This window comes from Daphnia pulicaria, chromosome 2 (genome assembly GCF_021234035.1).
Source record: "Daphnia pulicaria isolate SC F1-1A chromosome 2, SC_F0-13Bv2, whole genome shotgun sequence".
Classification (NCBI taxonomy): domain Eukaryota; kingdom Metazoa; phylum Arthropoda; class Branchiopoda; order Diplostraca; family Daphniidae; genus Daphnia; species Daphnia pulicaria.
In genome coordinates, this window is record NC_060914.1 from 3,291,846 (window position 1) to 3,314,189 (window position 22,344).

Consider the following 22,344-nt stretch of genomic DNA (forward strand, 5'->3'; position numbering starts at 1 on the left):
TGAAATCTCATGCTGTTTTAACAATTATAGCCAACCATCGGTTGAAATGGACCAATGAAGGCAAATAATCTGCTTTCTTGTCCAGGTCGTGGTGCAACAAAACTAAAGGCTTCTGACCATGCTGAGGCTGTATAATCGAATCTTTCAACTCGATCCATAGTTAGGTAAAAAGCACATCCTATTCCTTCGACATCCTATCAGAAACGGCTTCTATTAGTTCCATTCCTTACAAAGCTAGTATTTTGGAATAACCATTATTTTTATTACTTTATCGTTCATAAGTAGGTAATAGATAGCTTCGTGCGTTCCCAACTTGTTGATTAGAGTTTCGTTGATTGGTATAAAAGTGACCCTTTAAATGTTGATGTAGTGATTTGTGATTCAGATATACCATATTAGTGACACGAACACAAATCAATGCATAGATCGTATATTAACTTAGGATCAATATCACGGCAAGTAGAGAACAGAACATAGAAAACATATAATTTGTCTTAACCTTCTAGAGAGTACCTGACACGTTGATTCCAAAAGAGAAGAGAAAGAGGCAAGAGTAGTCTAGCAGACGACCAAGAGTTTTGACGGAAGAGGGAGTGGGTTTTGGCAACAGCGGATTAGTTTCAGCAACTGGCGCTTGGATTGATAAAACACAACACGCCCCTCAAGCCAAGCGCACAACGGAACATAATGCGCCCCTCAAGTTCAGCAGATTTCATTTGAATTCGCAGATGTTCAGACTAGCGCGCAGTTTTTCAAATCTCGGAGCGGCTAAGGCCTTAGTAAAGATGTCCGCTAGCTGACTCTCGGTTGCGATGTAGGAGATGTTGATTTTCTCTTCCGCCTGGGCATCGCGTACGAAGAAGAACCGTACGTCGATGTGCTTTGTACGCTGATGGAATACCGGGTCATGAATGAGGGCAATAGCACCCTGATTGTCGCATCGCAGAGGGACGGGTAACGCACGAGCACCAAGCTCTATGAGAATGCGGTTGAGCCAGATGGCCTCCTTTGTCGCCTCAGCGGCGGATATGAACTCCGATTCGGTGGTTGAAAGAGCAACGCAGGATTGGCGGCGGCTGAACCATGAGATCGGACCATTGTAAAGAGTGAACACGGCTCCCGAGGTTGATCTTCTACTCCCCAGGTCACCAGCGTAGTCAGCGTCACAGTAGCCAATCAACTCACTGTTGTCTCCGCCAAATAACAGTCCAAAGTTGACAGTTTTGCGTAGGTAGGCCATGATGCGCTTAAGGGCTTTCCAATGTTCTTGGCCTGGATTTTGGGAATATCTTGATGCTTGCCCAACGGCGTAGGCGATGTCCGGTCTGGTCAGGTGAGTGAGATGCATAATGGAGCCGATGCATTCCATGAACGGGACACATTTCATTTCTTGTTTTTCTTCTTTTGTTTGTGGACACATTTGCGGCGTCAATTTGACGCAGGGATCGGCTGGAACGGAAAGAGTGGCACAGTTACTCATACCGTACCTCTCGAGCACTGTCTTCGTGTATTCTGGCTGAGAAAGATGAATGGTGCGCTGAACTCTGTTTCGACTGATGTCCATTCCAATAAAACGGTCGGCGGGAAGGGATCGAACTTCAAATTCCTTGCCGAGAAAATTCATCATTTCGGTGAGAACAGTCTTGAGACTACTGATGATGAGACCGTCGTCAACGTAGAGGATGAAGATTGTTATCTCTTCGTCTGCCTCCCCCGGACGGAGATGACGGTAGTAGACACAAGGGTCGGCAGTGCTTCTGGTTAGCCCAAATAGGAGAATGAACTCGTTGAATTTGATGTTCCAAACACGAGACGCCTGTTTAAGTCCGTAGATGCTCTTGATGAGACGACAAACTTCTTGCTCTCTGCCTGGAACCACGAAGCCTTCGGGCTGTTGCATGTAGATTTCTTCGGTCAAGGTCCCATAGAGGAAGGCGGTTTTGACATCCAATTGAACTATTTCAAGATCTCTCGCAGCTACAATGGCCATAATAGCTCGGATCGAATAGTTCTTTACCACCGGGGCGTAGGTTTCCGTGTAGTCCAAGCCGTACACTTGTGAGTAGCCCTTGATGACGAAGCGGGCTTTGTATCTCGGTGCCGTGGTCTTGAATCCCGGCTTAAATTTCATGACCCATTTTCCTTCAATTGCCTTGCGGCCGGCAGGAAGCTGACACAGAGTCCACGTGGAGTTTCGAATTAGAGAGTCATACTCTTCGGCAATCGCCGGAATCCAGAACTTGGCATCTTCGCAGGTAATGGCTTCAAGGTAGCTACATGGTTCCGTTGGTTTGGACATTTCGGGCTGGTGTTCAGCAGGCATACCGTAAAGGATGGCTTGTTTAGCTAGCGATTCCATGTAGATGCGGTATTTGTCGGAGTATTTGGGCTTGCGACTTGATTGGCGTGTCTGTTGAGTGTTCCGGCGAGTGATTGCGTCTTCAACTTCAACGGGCTCACAATTGGGGATGATGGCATCGTCTTGAATTGCGTGGTCCGTCGCGAGATCCTGGTGAGCAATGCTGACGGGAGGAATGAAAGATCTTCCAAAATCCTGTTCGTCATCTGGGACATCCTGGCTGTTTATTGAAGATGGCAAATCCGTCACCATGTCACCTTGCGGGATTGTTCCGTCAACGCCTTGATTGTCATCATCAGCAGTAAGAGGTACTGTTGTGTCTTGATGGCCATCGACGACAGTGGGGGTGGCAATGGAAGTACCCGAATCGTGCTTGTCATTTATAATGTCTAATTCATTCTGTGGGAGAGAAAAAAAGATATTATGTCTGCGTGATGCCAGAAAAATAGTTTTGAATATTTTTTACGGTTAGAATGGGCAGATCCTTCGTCATGTCTCGATACAGTATCGTTTCATCAATCTTCACGTCTTTGCTGATGAGCACTTTTCGGGTTTCAGGAATGTATACTCGAGATGCATTCTGGTTGATACAGCGCCCAACAAAAACTCCTTCTAAGCTGCGTGCTTTTAGTTTTGATGATGGTGTCGGGTCTCGTATGAAGGCTCTAGATCCGAAAATGCGAATGGCCGACACATCAGGTTGCCTGTTGTTCCAGAGAGCGTAAGGAGTTGTCTCATTGGTTCTCGAGAGAACTCTGTTCCGAATGTAGACTGAATATGAAATTGCTTCTCCCCACAATGATGGTGGTAGGCCACTGGATATCAGCATGGCTCGAACGCTGTTGAGTAGAGTTCTGTTAACCCGTTCTGCTGTCCCGTTTTGAGCAGGAGTGTGTGGGGCACTGGTCTCGTGACGGACACCAGCTTCGGTGAGAAATTTATCGGCTTCGTGGTTGTCGTATTCTGCTCGTCCGTTGTCGGTTCTGAGCGTCAACATGTAGAACCCTGTCTCATTGAGGAGCATGGCATGGTAGAGCCGGATGAATGCAGGTACTTCGTTCTTTCTTTTCATGAAGTAAATCGTGAGGAAGCCGCTGAAATCATCCTTGAATGATACAAAATAACGAGCTCCTCCCAGGCTTGAGGTGGCAATCGGCCCCCAGACGTCAGAATGCGTAAGTTCTCCTATTCTGCTGGCTCTGTGTCGACCAATTTTAAGTGGAAGGCGGGTGAACTTGGCCAGTTCACAGCCAGAGCAGAGTGTTTCCGGAATTTCGCATTCACCTGCGATGTTGAGACCAGCCACTAGGTCTTGGCGGATCATCTTGACAAGAGTGTGGTAACCGATGTGCCCAAGGCGTTGGTGCCAAGTGATGAGAGAGGCCCGGATGTCAGCACCAAGTGCGGTGTCTTGAAAGAGATCGGAGCAAACATGAGCGTAGATGGTCTCGGTTGTTTGAAGTTCCGGCTGGAAATCGAGTTGATATAGCGTATCATCTTTTCTTTCACCAGTTAGGATCACTTCCTCATCCCTCATGAATGAGACCTTTAGAATGAAATGAGGGTGTGTTAGTTGCCATACATAAGCATATATATATTGAGATATATGGATTGTACCTTGTTGTTTTCGAAGCATGCCTTTAGTCCGTTAGCCGTTGCGGCTCCTATCGAAAAAAGGTTGACCCCGAGGCCAGCTACATAGAGTACATCCTGCAGAATTCTAGGAGTGGTAACTCCATTCACTTTGACTGCGATATTGATGCTTCCAACGCCTAGGACATCTAGTTTTGCGTTCCCAATTCCTGGAAGAGACACCACAATAATATTTTTTTTTGTTTTAAGAAATGCCATAAAATAAATAAATGAATTTATCTGTTACCAGAAACAGACCAGGTGCCAGTGTTAATTGGATTAAAAGTCGTGAAAAACCCTCTTTGATCGCACATGTGTTTTGTTGCGCCTGAGTCGGCGAAAAATGCAAAAATACTTCTAGGATCAAATCTTGATGATGAAAAAAGAGAGTTGTCAGTTCTTCCTTCTTCATTCTTGTCGTTTCCTCTGTTTCTTGTGTCGGGATAGCCGTGTTTTTTGTAGCACTCATTTTCAATGTGGCCTACAATCTTGCAGTAATTGCATCGCGGACGCTTGTCTTGATTAGCACCATATTGTCCTCTTGTTTGTTTGTCCACAAAGCCTCCTCGAACGCCTCTTCCGCGTCCACGATAACCACCGCGGCCAAATCCTCCCCTTGATCCACTGTTGGCAGAAAATGCTCCTTCAGTACTGCGTTCTTTCTTCTGGTACGACTTTATTACGTTTTCTTCAGTTAACAGTCGTTGGAGGAGGTGGTCAATAGTACGGTCTTGCGCTGGAACGCTTGCCCATACGGATCTCACGATGCGGAAAGTTTCCGGGAGAGAGGTCAAGGCTTTGGACACGATCTGAATTTCAGATAGAGGTTGATCCCTCTCTCTCAGTTTGTCGGCGGTGATCGACAGCTTTTGAATGTAGGTCCTCATATCATCTCCTAATCGAAGTGACAAAAGATCGAGGTCAATAAATGGGACTTTAAGGCTGACTGAGTATGTGTTACCATCGGTATATGAATAATCATAGTAGTTTTGCCATAGCACGTGTAAGTGCTCTTCAGTTTGTAGGTGGTACTGCTGGTGTAGTCTAGTCCACATCTGTGCTGAACTTGTGCACGTGTACAGATTCTCTTTCATCTCCTTTGATGTGGTTGCCATTATGCAATTTCTAGCCAGTACATCTTTACGCGTCCATTGTTTTATTTCTGCTTCGTTTGTGATTTCTCCTTCATCATCAAATTCCTGTGAGAGGAAATAAAATATATTAATTAATAATCTGCGAATAATTGTCATGAGACTGTGCAGTGAGCGTAAATCAACTGCATGTGCAGTGTGAAGCGTTAGGGCTGTTATCAATAAAAAGGATTGTACTCTCTTGAATATGCACGTGTAAATTGACTGGGATGTGGCTTGTCAAGTTTTAGTGTCCCATGATCAGGATTTGTTCTCAAGGCCTTTTTTAATGAACGTAATATAAGAGATTCACATTTGTGTTGTGCGTGGGCACTGTAACAATACAAAGGAGTGAAGACTTTGAACAGTGTGGAAAAATCATGGTATGCGACACCCAACAAAAAAAAAATTCCACTGCGTAATGTGTCTGGGCATTGCACCACAAAGAAAGGTTCAACTTTCAACAGATAAATGTAGTCGGTGACTGAGAAAGAGATAGTGAGTTTAATTTAGCTGGACAGTGTCTGCGTTACCTCTTCAGGAAGTACTTCTGTTCCTGTAACAACTTGATCGATTTCCATTCCTTGGAAACTGAGGTGCAGTTGGTAGTTCCATTCTCTATGGTTGGTTCCGTCAAATTTGGGCACATGTGCGACAGCCCTCATGGATCCAATTTCGTTCCCAGCGTGTTCGGCCATACTAATTGTTGAATATGCACAGCAGTTTGTGTTCTGGGCCCATAACCTGTAGTGATTTGTGATTCAGATATACCATATTAGTGACACGAACACAAATCAATGCATAGATCGTATATTAACTTAGGATCAATATCACGGCAAGTAGAGAACAGAACATAGAAAACATATAATTTGTCTTAACCTTCTAGAGAGTACCCGACACGTTGATTCCAAAAGAGAAGAGAAAGAGGCAAGAGTAGTCTAGCAGACGACCAAGAGTTTTGACGGAAGAGGGAGTGGGTTTTGGCAACAGCGGATTAGTTTCAGCAACTGGCGCTTGGATTGATAAAACACAACAGTTGAAAGAGCGTAAGCTAAATTATTTATCGAGACATTTTGCAGTAACATTTGTTAATATTTTTTACAGATTAGCTAAGTTTATTATCATACGTAAAATTGAATCTTTTTGCCAACCAATCCACTATATTAATTGATGACCCAGTATAAGTAAAGGTGCCATTTGTCCCCCGAGTGAGTATATCAAAAGGTGGGTTCTGTGATAAAAAGGAATGTAATTAATAAATTATAGTTTCGTTTATGTAATAGGCATTAGAGCATTCGCAAAGTATAATTTTTCAATGAAATCATTTTATGTTATGTTGAATAGAATGTGGGAGATACTTACGTGAAAGGCGATATAATTAAATTGTAACCCGTTCAAAGCAGATTGTGTGGCAAAATCGACGCTCGTAATTAATAAAAAAGTCACAATAACTGGAACTGAAATCAAAAATTTTTGGCGTGTATTAACCATCTGGTTTTTGCTCTTGTACAAACTTAGCATTGGCATTTTAAGTCGGATAAGCTGCACAGTTTACAATGCAATGGAAATGTTAAACAAGCTGTATTTATAATGGTAAACGTGTCTAGATCGTTGCATGAATCCAAACAATTCGTTGAGCTCTGTTATGTATTTGTAAATGTTTGTCATAGCAACCGACGACAAAGTTGCGTATCTCCGAGAGCTAATGTTCTATTATATTTAAATATGGCTTTGAATCTCAGTTTGTGCTGTGTAGTTTGTCTAATTCCAAACGGATTCGTGCGGTTCGCAATGCTGTATATGTTTCGTAAGCTTAGTAACTATAACAACCCTTTGTTGTCAAGGATGCCGTTGTCGAAAAGAAAACTGTGGGAATGATTGAAATGTTTTATCAATATTTCTCCACCGTAAGCGGTGGAAAGATTCACAGTTGTGTTATCTACTTAAGCTAATGCAGCCTTTGATTTATGCTGTGTTTGAAATCTCAGTTCGTGTAGTTTGCATGATTTCTGTGGAACGTTTGCATGGATATCAAAGGTAAACAGTTTTGTGGGGCACGGTTGGCACCTGGAACGCCATGATTAATATGAATAGCAACTTGATTCAGTGTTGGTTGCAGTGAGGGAAATGAAGGAATCATTTCAAGCTTATTTATTCATTGACGTTGAAAACGCATCAATCAAATCTCTTTTGGGGAACATGTATTTCTAGGTAAATAAACTGGAAATCTAACGATTTATATTTTAAGCTGTACATTTATTCAAAATAAACAATTAAAGCTAAGAAAATTGACTAGGCTCTACTAAAAAACTATTATAGTTAATTATAGCTACATATGATATACCATAGTGAAGGGTCATCAACGGTTATGGGTACAAATGTTTACTATAGTTGACGATGACTATAGTTGATTATGGTTAACAGTAGTAATCTATCGTTTCGATTAACTGTAGTTGATTATAGTAGTCGACTACTACAGTAAACTATACTTTACTAGAGTCAAATCTTACTCCTATCCATTCCAAGACCTACTATACTCACTAATAGTTCATTTTATATTGCAGTACATTGCATTATTGAAAGATAAATTTTTGTTTGGTTTGATAAACGATGAAATTTTACAAAATTTCATCAAGATTTCTTCGTAATGTCCTTCGGGCATCTTTGAAACGTTAAAGAGACAAAAAATCCAGGTTCAATAGTAGATTAATACATACTATGACGTTTGGAAAATTCTGTTTCCATTTATTCTCTTCAATTTATTGATTCTTTATAACTAATTGACTAATAATCTGTCAATATTATGAGTGGTGCGACTTCGGTGTGGCACCCCTCGTCGCACTTTATGTTTAGATTAAGTTATAGCAACATTTATTACTATAGTATCATAGAAATATAAAAAATTATTAGTTACATATAAACTATTAAGAAATGGATGTGATCTTAAAGCAGTTAGATCAAACCACCGCTGAAAAAAATCTTTATCACGGCATATAACCCGATACAACCAAAGTTTTTTACGACCCGTTCTGAAATTGATACCGATAGTAGCGTCGATAGCGATATTACCATAGCTTTACTTTGTCTGTCTTTACAGTGTTCGGTGTAAACGAACCTATGTATCGCTAGCAGCGATCGATCGATATCGTATTGATCGATCAGTATCGATTCCGTTATCGGTATTAACAACCCTGACAATTATGCAAAAGCTAATGACAATTAAAACTAATCACAACTAACAACAACAAGTAATCACTAGAATCTTCAACTATCAACACAATCCAGGTCTATTCTATTCATACACCTTCATCGATATAATTCAAACAACTTTCGCTCTATCGAAATCAAATGCAGGAAAGGATATTAGATATCACATCAACTGTATCATGAACGATGCTAACAAACTAAGAGAGATGGGCAGTTCCCTGCAAGAAAAATACATCATCAATAGGATGTTGCAAACACTACCTGAGAGTTACCGACATGTCCGTTCAGCATGGACCAATGGTCCTAGAGGCGAGAAAACCATCGATAATTTAGCTCAACGACTGATAGCTGAAGAGGGAGTCGTAGCATCCTATGCAGTACAGACCCCAGTACCACCTACCAACTCAGTCGCATTCCAAGCCACTGTCGCTGGTAAGATTTTAATTTTCTCTCAAAACGAAGTCAAGTATCAACTCATACTAAATAAACTCCCTTCTTAACTAATAGAATCCAGGGTTGATAACGCCCATTATGCAAAAGATAGAGGAGGCCAAAGAGGCCGAGGACATGGCGGCTTTAGAGGACGTGGTGGTTGTGGCAATTTTGAAGGGCCTAGAGGTGGTGGAGTTAATCAACATGCCCCAAAACAAGAAGGCGCTAATCTAGAAACCTCTCAGAAAATCTACAACTGCATTTATTGCCAAATAGATTCCCACCACACGGTTTACTGTAGGCAATTGATTTCTTCCCGCAAACTCGCAACAGAACATTTCACTAAGAAAGACTCTGGCTACCCCTTCTCTGCATAGTACGTAGCCAGAAGTGTCTTTGACTGGTTTGCAGACTCAGGGGCGTTTTCCATATGACAGACCAACTGTCACTACTAATGGATTACCAGCCTATTGAACTCGGTTCCTGGATGGTCACGGGAATTGCGAGGCAAAGTAACAGATTGACTGAACTAGGAATCATCCATGAAAAGAGCGCCCCATACACACCACAACAGAACGGAGTGGCTGAACGGGAGAATAGGACTGTAGTGGAGATGGCAAGATCAATGATGTATGCGAGCAAAAGCAAGTTACCACCTAGCCTCTGGGCAGAGGCCATTGCATACGCGACCTACATTTTAAAAAAGATCCCGTCAAACAAGTCAACTTCATCCCCGTTTGAAAAATGGAATGGAATAAAACCGAATTTATCACACCTTCAAATCTTTGGATCAAGAACCTTCGTTCACGTTCCGGACGTAAAACGAACCAAATTCCAACCGAAATGCATTGAAGGAGTTCTGGTGGGCTTCTGCGAGTCTTCCAAGGCCTACCGTGTATATATCCCAACACAGCGAAAGGTAGTAGTTAGTCTGGACGTCATCATTGACGAAACGAGAAGATACGGGGGAGAAATTCCTTATCCGAATGCATTTGACTTACTTATAGACTCTCAAATTCAGATTGATCCTTTCATTGACCAGACAATTGAACTGGTTCGCGCGACAGAGAATGTTAATTAGAACGACAGAGAATGCAGACGAAATCATGACTAAAGGGGACGGCCAAGTGAATCCACATGCAGCTGAAGAACTTCCTATTCCTGATGCCCAAACCAATTACATCCTCCATGGCGGAGCTAACACAACAATCGAGGTAGATGAACAACGTACACCAACCACCGAAGGGAATGAAGATGAAACGACAGGAAGAGAACGCATGGAGACTGATAAGCCAGCACAGCAGATTGAACTACCAACAAACCAACTACAACAGATCCAAACTGATTCAGAAGTAGGACTTCGACGATCGGCTCGTATACTCAACCCTAAATACATCAAGGTAAAAAGTTTCAAAGGGATGTCTGATGTGGTCGATGGCGAAACTGTTGACACAGTCACTGAAGAGGCATTCAAAGAACTTACACTGGACTACGACATCAACAGAGAATCAATCCAACCAATTAGCTCCTTATTTCTGGAAACATACGTCCCTAATAATTGTAATGATGCCTTGGCTTGCTCAGAATCTGAGAAGTCGAAAGCTGCGATCCAAGACGAATATGACTCTATCATGGACAACAAGAAGTGGGAGATCGTTCCACTTCCGAAGAACCGGAAGGCCATAAAGGGAAAATGGGTCCTTGATTTCAAACCAGCCCACAAGGGAGCAGCAGCGAGGTCCAAATCCCAATTTGTTGCTTGTGGCTACGCACAACTTTACGGGATCGACTACTTTGCAACATATTCTCCGGTCGTGGAACAGTACTCAATTCTTCTCGTCCTGTCCATTGCAGCAGCCAAAGACCTTGAAATGGTTCAGCTGGATATCAAGACCGCATTTCTCTACGGGGACCTCAAAGAAGAGATCTACATGCTACAGCAAGAGGGGTATGCACATCCGGGTAGAGAAGATGAAGTCTGCAAATTACTCAAGTGCCTTTATGGGTTAACGCAGTCTTCAAGATGTTGGTTTGAAAAATTCGATGACTTCATCACGAAATATGGCTTCATTCGCTGCAAATCCGACCCCGTGTCTACTACCGTTTCGGATTGGATGAAGAATACACAAATCTTATCATCTATGTAGATTATGGCCTCCTGTGCAGCAACAGAACCAGTGCTATCGACGCCATCTTACAGTATCTCCGCACCCAATTTCTAGTTAGAGATCTGCCGGCAAGCCGATTCATGGGCCTCGACATCACCCGCGATAGGCCGAACCGCTTCCTGTATAATAATCAAAGTGATTTTATTGCAAATATGCTTAGACGATACAACATGGTAGATTGCCACCCCTCGCCAATTCCCGCCAACAAAACCAAGAGACCATCTCCAGTGATGGCACCGAAATCAGAAGACAACTGCAACAAAATGGCTGCAACCCAAGTAAGAGAAGCCCTTGTATCTGCAATGTATATGATGGCTATGAGCCGACCTGATATAGCGCTGGCCGTTAACCAAGTCGCAGCTTATGTCTCCAACCCTGGACCAGGACATTGGGAACCGGTAAAACTAATTTTTTCCTATCTTGCTGGGACCGGCAATTACGGCATCCGTTACGGAGGCGAGATGGTGAACAGAGAGCAGTCATCCCTACAAGGTTTTACCGACGCAAACTTTGCTATGGACCTCATTGCTCGGAAATCAACCACCGGGATCTTATTCCAGCTTTTTGGTGAGCCAATCTCATGGGGAAGCAAGAGACAACGTGCTACGGCATTATCGACAACTGATTCTCAGATGTATGCTGCCTCAGAGGGATCCAGAGAAGCCATCTGGCTGAAGACAATTTTGGGCGAACTTAAAATCGATGTCGGCCAAATTCCAATCTACTGTGACAGCCAATGTGCGATCAGCATTATAGAAAATCCAGAAAACCATCAACGGGTAAAACCTATTTGGAAATCGGACACTGGCTACCTTTTCCACTGGCCTTTTATGGGGGCGACACTTGCTACCCCGACAGTGGCTACCTGTATAAAGTGACATCAGCTGTTTTATATTAAATAAAAACAATTGACACGTAGCGCCATAAGACGCCGTGTTAAAAGCGACGAAAATTGGTACACTGTGCCATTTTCGTTGGTAGGTACTGTATACACAGATATTTGGCGTTTTTGAAATTCCAATTGAAATGGTAATGGATACTCGTTTAAGTGCATTTATTTAGGGCCTAAAATATAACTATCCAATCTTAACGGTTAATCCGTGACGAAACGTGATGAAGTAAGCGACTTCGATGACGCGCCAAACTGACACATTTTCACCAAAAATTAGTTTTACATTTACGTTTAATTCTATATTATGTGTTGAAAAATTGGACAAATGCAGGGGTTATTTCCTACGTTAAGAATTATGCTGTATGTTGGACATGCGACTATAATACCCTGGGAAATTTTAGTTTACAATTCTCATCACTCCTATAGCGGCAAAGTAATTTTACTCACATTTCACCGTTCCTTCCTTCAGTATAGTAACTTACAAATTTCGCAAAACTTTCAACCAGGAAGTAAAAATAGCTGCCAACTTCACGCCAATCGCCTCTTTGTATTAGCATTTTATCAATAATGTCAAATCAGATATTTTTTTCATTCAATAGAAAGACGCATAGTAAATAATATGTAAAAATGTTGATGATTTATTATCTGTTCAACGAGTTTAATTTTTTATAACGTACTCATTCTTCAGCATTATAACCGCGGAAAAAAAACTACGCACTTTTTCATAAACAAGAGATGTTGGTGGGCCAAAAATTTGGTTAGTCAATTGGCCAGACCACCACGCAGCAATGTCGGCATAACTTTTCTTTTACACATGATTCCTGTCGTTCAGTAAGCGACATAAATAACACTAGAGCCATCTAAATGCCCGAGCTCAACAGTGTATCGTTGCTTCCAGCGGAAATAACTCAGATAAAGCTCATCATTGATCATCAATTCCTTGAGATGATTTGCCAATTTCTCTAGGCTATCGAAATCCCTGTGCATCAAAGTCAAACTATTCCTTCGTCTTTTGTATTATGAATTCATTGATTCAATGGCCTTGAAATGGTGTATTAGACATCGGATAACATATCCTGTAAGAAATTAATGTTTTGTATTAGTAAGACATTTAATATGGCTAATTTAAACTCATTGAAGTCGTGTTTAACAGTTCCTGAAAGAGTTTCTGTGAAACCTATTTTCTAAAACTATTCCTTTATTATTTGTTTAATAGATTTATTGATTTACTGGACTTAAAATGATGTATTGCATATGGATTAGCAAATCTTGTAAAAACGAGACGTTTTGTAGTGAAAAATTAAATATGGCAAATTCAAACTCATTAAATTGGTGTTTCACATTTCATGGAAGAGGTTCTATCAAGCCTTTTTTCTAAAACCATTCCTTCATGATTTGTATTATGAATTCATTGATTCAATGCACTTGAAATGGTGTATTGGATATCGATTAACACATCCTGTAAGAAAGAAAAGTTTTGTATTAGTGGAACATTCTGTATAGCAAATTCAATCTCAATGAAGTTGTATTTCTGAATTCCTGGAAGAGGTTCTATGAAACGTTTTTTCTAAAACAATTCCTTCGTGATATTTATTATGAATTCATTGATTCAATGGCCTTTAAATGGTGTATTGGACATCGATTAACACATTATGTAAGAAAGTAACCTTTTTGTATTAGTGAAACATTCAATATAAAAAATTCAAACTCATTGAATTGGTGTTTCACGTTTCCTGGAAGAGGTTCTTTGAACCCTTTTTCTAAACCATTCCTTCAGGACTTGTATTATAAATTCATTGATTCAATGGACTTTAAAATTGTGTATTGGATTAACACATCCTGTAAGAAAGAAACGTTTTTTTTAGTTAAAAATTCAATATAGCAAATTCAAACTCATTGAAGAGGTGTTTCACAGTTCCTGGGAGATTTTCTATGAACCCTTTTTTTCTTAAACTATTCCTTCGTGATTTATATTGTGAAATCATTGATTCAATGGACTCGAAATGGTGTATTGGACATCTATTTACACATCCTGTAAGAAAGAAACGTTTCGTTTTAGTGAAACATTTAATATAGCAAATTCAAACTCATTGAAGTTGTGTTTATTAGTCCCTGGAAGAGTTTCTATGAAACCTTTTTTCTAAAACCTTTCCTTCATGATTTCTACTATGAATTCATTAAATGGTGTATTGGACATCAATTAACACATCCTGTAAGAAAGAAACATTTGGAATAAGCGAAACAATAAATATATAAAATTTAACAAGCGATCCACGATTCAAGTAGACCGAAATCCCGGAGCGGCTTTCCAGATCTAAATCCGGAAAAGGCCTTAAAAATATAAAAAAAAAACATAGGCATGTTTGTCTTCGCACGCCGGATTTACCTGCGTTTGCAGAATGACAAAATTCCCACCCGTTTAGGAGTTATTTAGCTCTAAAGTTTGGGTTTTTTGAATTTTGTCAGAAAGTGGGGGGGCTTTGACATCCATTTTCGGAAAAGCGGGGGAGCTAGGGAAAAAAACTAATTTTTTAAAAAGGTTTATTGAATACTCAACCACCGAAATCCAAAAGGAATTTCCTTTCCGGATTTTATTGGTTGAGATATGACTGATTTAATGAAAGGATAATTTAGCTGGTTTCCCTCCCTGGCTTGAAGCCATTTTTTCGTACGGTCCGCTGCGCTCCTGGTGGAAGCCAGCAGAAGGTCTTATATATCGGCCTTCACAATAGACCCATTGCATTTATACAGGCCTTCATATATAGTGAATCCAGATTTCTTATTGGCCGATGTAGCAGGAGCAGGAGGAGGAGAAGAACAAGAACAAGAAACTTAGGTGCGTTGTTTTGCGCTTTCCCTGGCCCAGTTATTTTAGGAAGTGAGTGTACATTCCTTGGGTTTAATGGTTAGCGTTTCGGTTGAATCTAATAAGTTGTGCTGCTTCGAGTTGGAATTCGCCGAACGGCATACAAGAGTGTACCAATATGTTAAAGTTAATCATGCATGAACGGGTATTGTTTTTTGTAATTCCAAGATTTAATTAAAATATATTATTCTTTTAAGAAAAAATGACTTAAATAAATAATTGTTCGGTAACTTCAAACGTTCCAATCACATCTATGTCAGCAGTTCAAATCTTGGAACATCTCAAACTTTTTATTATTTCAATCTTCAATTATATTTTATTGTAATTCTATTTATGTTAAAATATTAAGTATTCAATTTGAAATTCAGGTTTTCTCGTGTCATTTTCAAAAGTTAATAAGCGAGAAAGCTAGAGGGAAAAGAGACATTTCTCTGGAGGAATACTAATTATGTAGTAAATTTTACTGAAAGAAAAATTATTTGATTACGCTTCATAGCATGTGAGGAATTCTAACATTGTGCGCGATTTGAGTGAAACAAAATATTTGTTAATACCTTTTATTGTACATTCCTTGGGTTTAATGGTTAGCGTTTCGGGTGAATCGAATAAGTTGTGCTGGTTCGAGTTGGAATTCGTCGAACGGCATATAAGAGTGTACCGATATGTTAAAGTTAATCATGCATGACCGGGGATTGTTTTTTGTAATTCAAAGATCTAATTTAAAAATATTATTCTTTTTAGAAAAAATGACTTAAATAAAAACTTGTTTGGTAACTTCAAATGTTCCAATCACATCTATGTTAGCAGTTCAAATCTTGGAACATCTAAAACTTTTTATTATTTCAATCTTCAATTATATTTTATTGTAATTCCATTTATGTTAAAATATTTAGTATTTAATATGAAATTCAGGTTTTCTCGTGTCATTTGCAAAATCAATAAGCGAGAAAGCTAGAGGGAACTAGAGGGAAATGGAGACATTTCTGTGGAGGAATACTAATTCTGTACTAAATTATACTGAAAGAAAAATTATTTGAATACGCTTCATAGCATGTGAGGAATTCTAACACTGTGCGCGATTTGAGTGAAACAAAATAATTTTTAATACCTTTTATAGTACATTCCTTGGGTGTAATGGTTAGCGTTTCGGGTGAATCGATTAAGTTGTGCTGGTTGGAGTTGGAATTCGTCGAACGGCATACAAGAGTGTACCGATATGTTAAAGTTAATCATCCATGATCGGGGATTGTTTTTTGTAATTGAAAGATCTAATTTAAAAATATTATTCTTTTAAGAAAAAAAGACTTAAATAAATAATTGTTCGGTAACTTCAAACATTCCAATCACATCTATGTTAGCATTTCAAATCTTGGAACATCTCAATTTTTTTATTATTTCAATCTTCAATTATATTTTATTGTAATTCTATTTATGTTAAAACATTGAGTATTCAATAGAAATTCAGGTTTTCTCGTGTCATTTGCAAAAGTCAATAAGCGAGAAAGCTAGAGGGAACTAGAGGGAAATGGAGACATTTCTGTGGAGGAATCCTAATTCTGTACTAAATTTTAGTGAAAGAAAAATTATTTGACTACGCTTCATAGCATGTGAGGAATTCTAACACTGTGCGCGATTTGAGTGAAACAAAATATTTTTTAATACCTTTTATAGTACATTCCTTGGGTGTAATGGTTAGCGTTTCGGGTGAATCGAATAAGTTGTGCTGGTTCGAGTTGGAATTCGTCGAACGGCATACAAGAGTGTACCGATATGTTAAAGTTAATCATGCATGACCGGGGATTGTTTTTTGTAATTTAAATATCTAATTAAAAAATATTAATCTTTTAGGAAAAATTGACTTAAATATATAATTGAATTTTAGAATGAAAGATTTTGCCCTAGGACGCGCCCTTTGGCTCACTACCCCTGGCTGACTTTGAAATACCGTGGCGCCATCTAGTGAGCGTATGAGTAACTACCGGTTTAGGGGATGCTCCAACACCAGCCACCGTGTAGTGTAGTGAATGGCGTAGTGTAGTGTGGTGTAGTATGGTAAATCCCGATTACACTTGCCTGGTCTCCCATATAGTGTAATCTATGGCGTAGTGTAGTGAAACCCGGTTTTTCTAAAAATTTGTTTGTCCCCTATGATATAGTGTATGTAGTATATGGCGTAGTGTAGTGTAGCATAATGTAGTGAAATCGTTTTTTTTTTCTGACTCCTGATATAGTGTAGTGATGGTGTAGTGTAGTATAAAGTAGAGGTAATTTTTACTTTTCAAATAACAATTTATTTACTAAAAATTAAATTTTTGTTTAATGTCAGGTTTTCGCGAAAACTGATCTTAAAATTAATTACATGAACTTTGCTTAAAATCAGTAAAAACGCTAGAATTTTAGGGGGGTCCCTTAGTTTTCATTCAATAACTTACAAACTATGCTAGCTAGAACATTGCGAATTTCACCATTGTGTTTTTCGTAAAATTCTGCACAAAATGGTTTATACGAGGACTGGCTGCGATGCCTTCGTCACCCTTTTCCAAAAATTGTAAACCCCCAAAACCCCCAATTTTGGTCTCATTGAGTGGTGTACTCAGTGTTGAAAAAACTCCCATTAATAGAATTCTCGGTGGAATTCAATGAGATTTTTTTCCTAAGGTTAATATTAGGGTGGGGTTTTATGTGATTTTTTTTTAATTTTTCAACAATGCGATATGTTGTTTTATCGCGTTGCGTAAATATCCATACGGTCGAGAGGCTTAGTAGGGAATGGGCTTACTTTGGAGGCCTGTAATTCTGTAACTACCTAATATTATAGGGTGGAAAAATTCTTAAAAACAAGAGCTGAATTAGCTCTATGTGTGGTCATAACATCACATTTTTTAAGTTTCATTTATAGTAATGAAATTGAATATGAAAACAAGGATTATAATTTGATTCAAGAAAAAAAATGCCGAAGTATTTTTTAAAAAATAAAGAAAGTGGCGAAATCGCCATCGCCAAGAAAATAGGAGGGTGGACTTTCTTGTTTTTTGGCGCGTAGTGCCTGATTCTGGGGCGCTAATTCCGGTGCCCCAGTTCACCCTCCTTTTTTCTTGGGTGCGGCGATTTCGCCACTTTCTTTAAAAAAAAAAAATACTTCGGCATTTTTTTCTTAAAACTAATTACATGGACTTTCCATAAAAATTTATTCTACACATTCAAAAAATGTTACAAATTGAATTTTTTTTTAAACACATAAATGTAGGATATCAAAGAGTATAGTCCCATAAGACCCCATGTTAAACTATAGGCCCTCTAGTTACAAACCCGGCCAGAACTGCCGATTTTGACGCGATTCCAGTTTTCCGCAGTTTTTTTTTCCATTTGCGCTCTCTCATGTACGCGTTCTATTAACTCCTTTACCATGGCTATAGTCCTATAGGTTAGTTTATTAGCTTCGATTCGTGCTTCGGGATTAATAACTCTTCTTGAATAGACATGGGCTTATTTTTCTATAGTGACACTTAACAAATAAATTGGCATAATATCCTCCAACAAAGAAGCGAAATGTAGTGTACTAATTTCGTTGTCGTTATTTTGGAGATCCTCGAAATTTTATTACTCGTACGGAATTGCGATTTGTAGAGGAAAGCTCCCGTCTTGTTAACATCGGTTGATTTTTCTAGAACTATTCTGAACAAATCAGTTGGGAAATCCGTCCACTTAGCAGTGAAATGTAGTGTCGTATCATGGTTATCGTTATTTTTTACGTTGACGTCCACGTCCTTTCGTTTGAGCAGTTCCTCGACCACAATTTTGGACTCGCTCAGAATTGCAAAGTGAAGAGCCGTGTTTCCGTATAATCGTAGTTGCGATGGTCGACGTTTTCCGAATTTGTTCGAGCTAGAATCTTTTTGATTAAGGCAAATTCTCACTTGTTTCTGATAGCGAGAGAAAGGTGTGTATCTCCCGAAGAATTGATTATGTTGACGTCATAGCTGACTGAGAATTTTCTTTGCAGTTTCCCATTTTCCCATGGTCAAAGCCAATTGCAATACCGTGTCGCCCGTACACTGTTCGATCCTTTGATATATATCAATGCCATCAAATGCCAATGAGGGATGTTTATTAGATTCTTTGCCTAGATTCAGGTATTTCGGCGCTATGAAAAACACATTCCGGCGAAACATTCCTTCGTCCACTGTAATTTCGGCTCCTCTTTGGAGAAAACGGTTGCCCGTTGCCCATTCGAGTAACGTGTATAGCCTTGGGAATCGACACTATTTAAGGATTCTCTTGTCAAGTAATTTGCAAATACTTCAAAGTCTTCCCTTCTCCCCTCCAGCTTTGTAAAAGACGCCTCTGTTGTCCACTAAAATCGAGAAATCAATTTCAGGCCTGCTGGTTTTCTTATTCCTACTAAATCCAATTCGGCCGACCGCAGCACTGATCGGCGTCGACCACTTTTTTCTCATGAAAAGTTGATTTTTCGAAGACGAAAGATGCGAAATTTTGGCAATTGGAAATCAGACGATGATACGGACTGCTTATCTGACTAGTGACTAGTATCCCAAATGGATGCAGAAAACATTTTAAATTTTTTTAATTGCCTCTCGCACTTTTCTGGGTTTTCACCGGCTCAAGTCTTTTGACGTGATCCTTCTTTTCAGCGTTGTATAATTTCTGGGTGACGTCATCCTTTTCCAGTGATTGCTGCAGAACAATGTACTTCCCATTCTTTTCTAGAGATGACCACCACGTCACTTTGGAATTCATTTGGCTCTCCGTTTTGAACACGACGAAAGCGTGAATAATGGTGACACCCGATTTCAGAGGGATTGGAAGAGGATTGGAGAAGACTGTGGCGTGGATGATAATATCTTTGAGCGATGATTTTAAAATTAAGAGATTTTTTATCAGATTCCTTAGGTACTCTCTGAAGTCCGGGTTAGAAAATTCTTTTCGGTCAGCTATTAAATATTCGTGAAGGGATTGCTCGGGTATTTCGCTGGCCATGTCCTTTTCTTTGTCAACGTGTTGCGAGTACAGCAATTTTTGAAGGAACTTTTTCCCCTTGGCCAGGGGTGCCGAAGTCGATCCTGAATTCCACATTTCTCAATTGTGTTTTCATAACCAACCTTTTATTCCTATTCAATTAGACGAATACAATTTGATCAGGGTGGAAAAACAGAAATAAATAGCGACGATTTATATACCTTATTGAAGAAAATGGTCGAGCATATAAAAATTCAACTTCACCACTGACGTCTATGTGGTGAAATGTTATTGCATCAGTCGAACGACGACAGGTTATAGATTGCGACACTTATTCCTCGTTCCCCTGTTAGACAACTTTCACTTAAATGGGTTCCGTTGAGAGCAGCAAACCCGAAGCGGCTGTTTCGCACACACCTCTTGGGACAAATATTGTGATCCGTGTTCCATTCTTGCTGGAACTCAATTTGTATAACTAGGTTCAAAATTAGGCTTTTTTTTTTAATTAACTTTGATTCCAACCGTACGAATGGTTTAATCTTATGGGGTTCTTTATAGTTTCTGAAATGCAAATTTCCTCTTCGATTTAAGTAATGAAAATTGGTGGATGAAGCAGGTTGCATGAGGTGACATTTCTTCCAAAAAAAGGAAGGAATTCACTGATGGCAAGATAGCTGTAAAAAATTTCGCTGCCTCGCCTGACCAACTGCGCCACTGAAATTAGTGCAGTATAGCAGCTCTATAATACAGGAATTTTAGGAACGAGTCGAAAACAATGGTTGCCATTGATACCGCACTGGAAACTGGAACAGAATTTGTATGCCTACCTTTCTCCGCTATTACTTGCTCCCTGCGGCGACATCAATTAAAAACCATGTTGTCGTTGTCGTAGTAACAGTCCAGTTATAGTTAACTTACACAGGAAACCACATCAAGTGGCACGTCATTTAATAACCGCAAAAGTGACAAGGCTACTAGCCATAGCTCGTCTATTGTGCTCGTGCTCGATACAAGTAACGCTGCCCCACCACGAAACGGAATCCAATCCGGATAAGTACTGTTATATGGGAAGGTTGATTCAATTAAAAGCTAATGGACTAGTAAACTTTCCGTTCCAGTTCGATTTGAAATTATATTTCTCTTTATATACTCGTGCTCTTGTGATTCTGTCTTCTGGCCGACACACCTACTTCTCCCGAAGATACTTTGAACGACCGCCTTCAATGTAGTCTCCTCGCGCCTCCAAGCGGCAAAATCGTCAAACTTGATTTACCGCGCAAAAATCCTTTTTCGCATATTATTTTTAAATTTTGTAATTGCGCGAGATGAGAATATGACCTTTGTATCTAACCCATTGATTTGTAAATAATTGGTTGATATCATCTCTTTAATAATAATATTTCAGCTGATATAACTCGTGTCGGTTATTTGCATATCTGCGTGCTAAAAGGTAGATGATGGGCGTTTACTGAAAACGCTGCGAGGAAGTCGTTAGCTTTGGCGCAATAAAAATCTCTGGGGGTATTTTTCCATTCGTTAAGAAAGAAAATAAACGGAAATTTAAATTTTGTTTCCATTTCCCATCAAAAGATGGGGATGCATTCCTCTCTTATCAAAGTATTAGTTTTCAGTCGTTATAACTCTTATCGCTTTTTTATCCGTTCAAACATAACTGAAATCGACTGAAATACAAACACGTTTCGAAAAAAATTTGTTTTGGCTAGTTGCCTAGTAATCTACTTAGAAAATAAAAATAAACAGTTGATTGGCCAGGCCTGAATTCCAATTTTTTTAGCGGATTGGCGCGAAATTGGCAATGCTTAAATTGACTCTAATATAACATCCTTAAAAAATGTTTTTATTTAATGGAAAATACCACCCATTCATGAATATTCCCAGCAGGCTAGCGGTTATAACGGTTACCCGCATTTCGAAATTAAACGAATGAAAATATTTTAAACTCCGGAAGAATGATGTAAGAATACCCGCTTTACATAGCTTGGCTAGTACTACGGTTTCATTATATATTTATAGGTCTTATGTCCCTTCACGGTCTCACTCAGAGCCTAAGGCTTTTTCTTTCTTTCTTGTGCCCTCTAGTTATACTAGTTCCCTTTTGTATTCTGGTCTCACTCCTGCTGGTCTCTTACTAGTTTAAAAAAACAGTAGTTCCTTTGGAGACCTATACACAGCCCTCGGATCAATTTAGCTCATCAGTCTCAGCTAACATACCGAAATACATTCTTTTCATCGAGACCTAAAATAGCTTAGGGCCGAACCGGAGATTTCTTTTATGGTGCTTTTTGGATCACTTTCAAATATATTACGCTTTCAGCTTTAACTATTATATAACCTAATCTGGATATCTGTTTTATAATCTTATTAGGAAACAAGTTCGAAAACAGTAGCATATTCTGCTCGATGGCAAAATTATAATAATCACATGGCAATTTTACCTTGACCTGATATCTATACTAGGCGGCAAGCACAAATGCAGCGGCGTTACGCGATTCCGATCAAATGCAAATTTGCCAGAGAAAATTTGAAATATCGGGCTACTCATAAATTACTCTAATTAAAATTAATAAATTAGACAGAAAATTAAAATATTTAATCATGATAATCAAATGCTTTTCATAGATACGTCTTCGTTAATGAAAACAAATGAATGAAATAGAATT

General features: G+C 39.4%; 1 protein-coding gene and 1 long non-coding RNA gene across 2 annotated transcripts; one reads left to right on the forward strand and one right to left on the reverse strand.

Moving 5' to 3' along the window:
- The first annotated feature begins 11,098 nt into the window (after positions 1-11,098).
- Positions 11,099-11,806, forward strand: LOC124326926 (secreted RxLR effector protein 161-like). The gene has a single exon (XM_046785642.1). The coding sequence runs from the start codon at positions 11,099-11,101 to the stop codon at positions 11,804-11,806; it is 708 nt and encodes a 235-aa protein (XP_046641598.1).
- Positions 11,807-19,087: 7,281 nt separating this feature from the next.
- Positions 19,088-22,140, reverse strand: LOC124327548. Its single transcript, XR_006916175.1, has 2 exons — positions 19,885-22,140; positions 19,088-19,815 (listed from the first exon to the last, which is right to left on the reverse strand). It is a non-coding gene; the product is annotated as an uncharacterized LOC124327548 (long non-coding RNA).
- Between the last annotated feature and the right edge of the window lie 204 nt (positions 22,141-22,344).

Excerpts from the sequence above, each read along its gene's own strand:
- LOC124326926 (XM_046785642.1), top strand. The coding sequence starts at position 11,099 with ATGGTAGATTGCCACCCCTCGCCAATTCCCGCCAACAAAACCAAGAGA.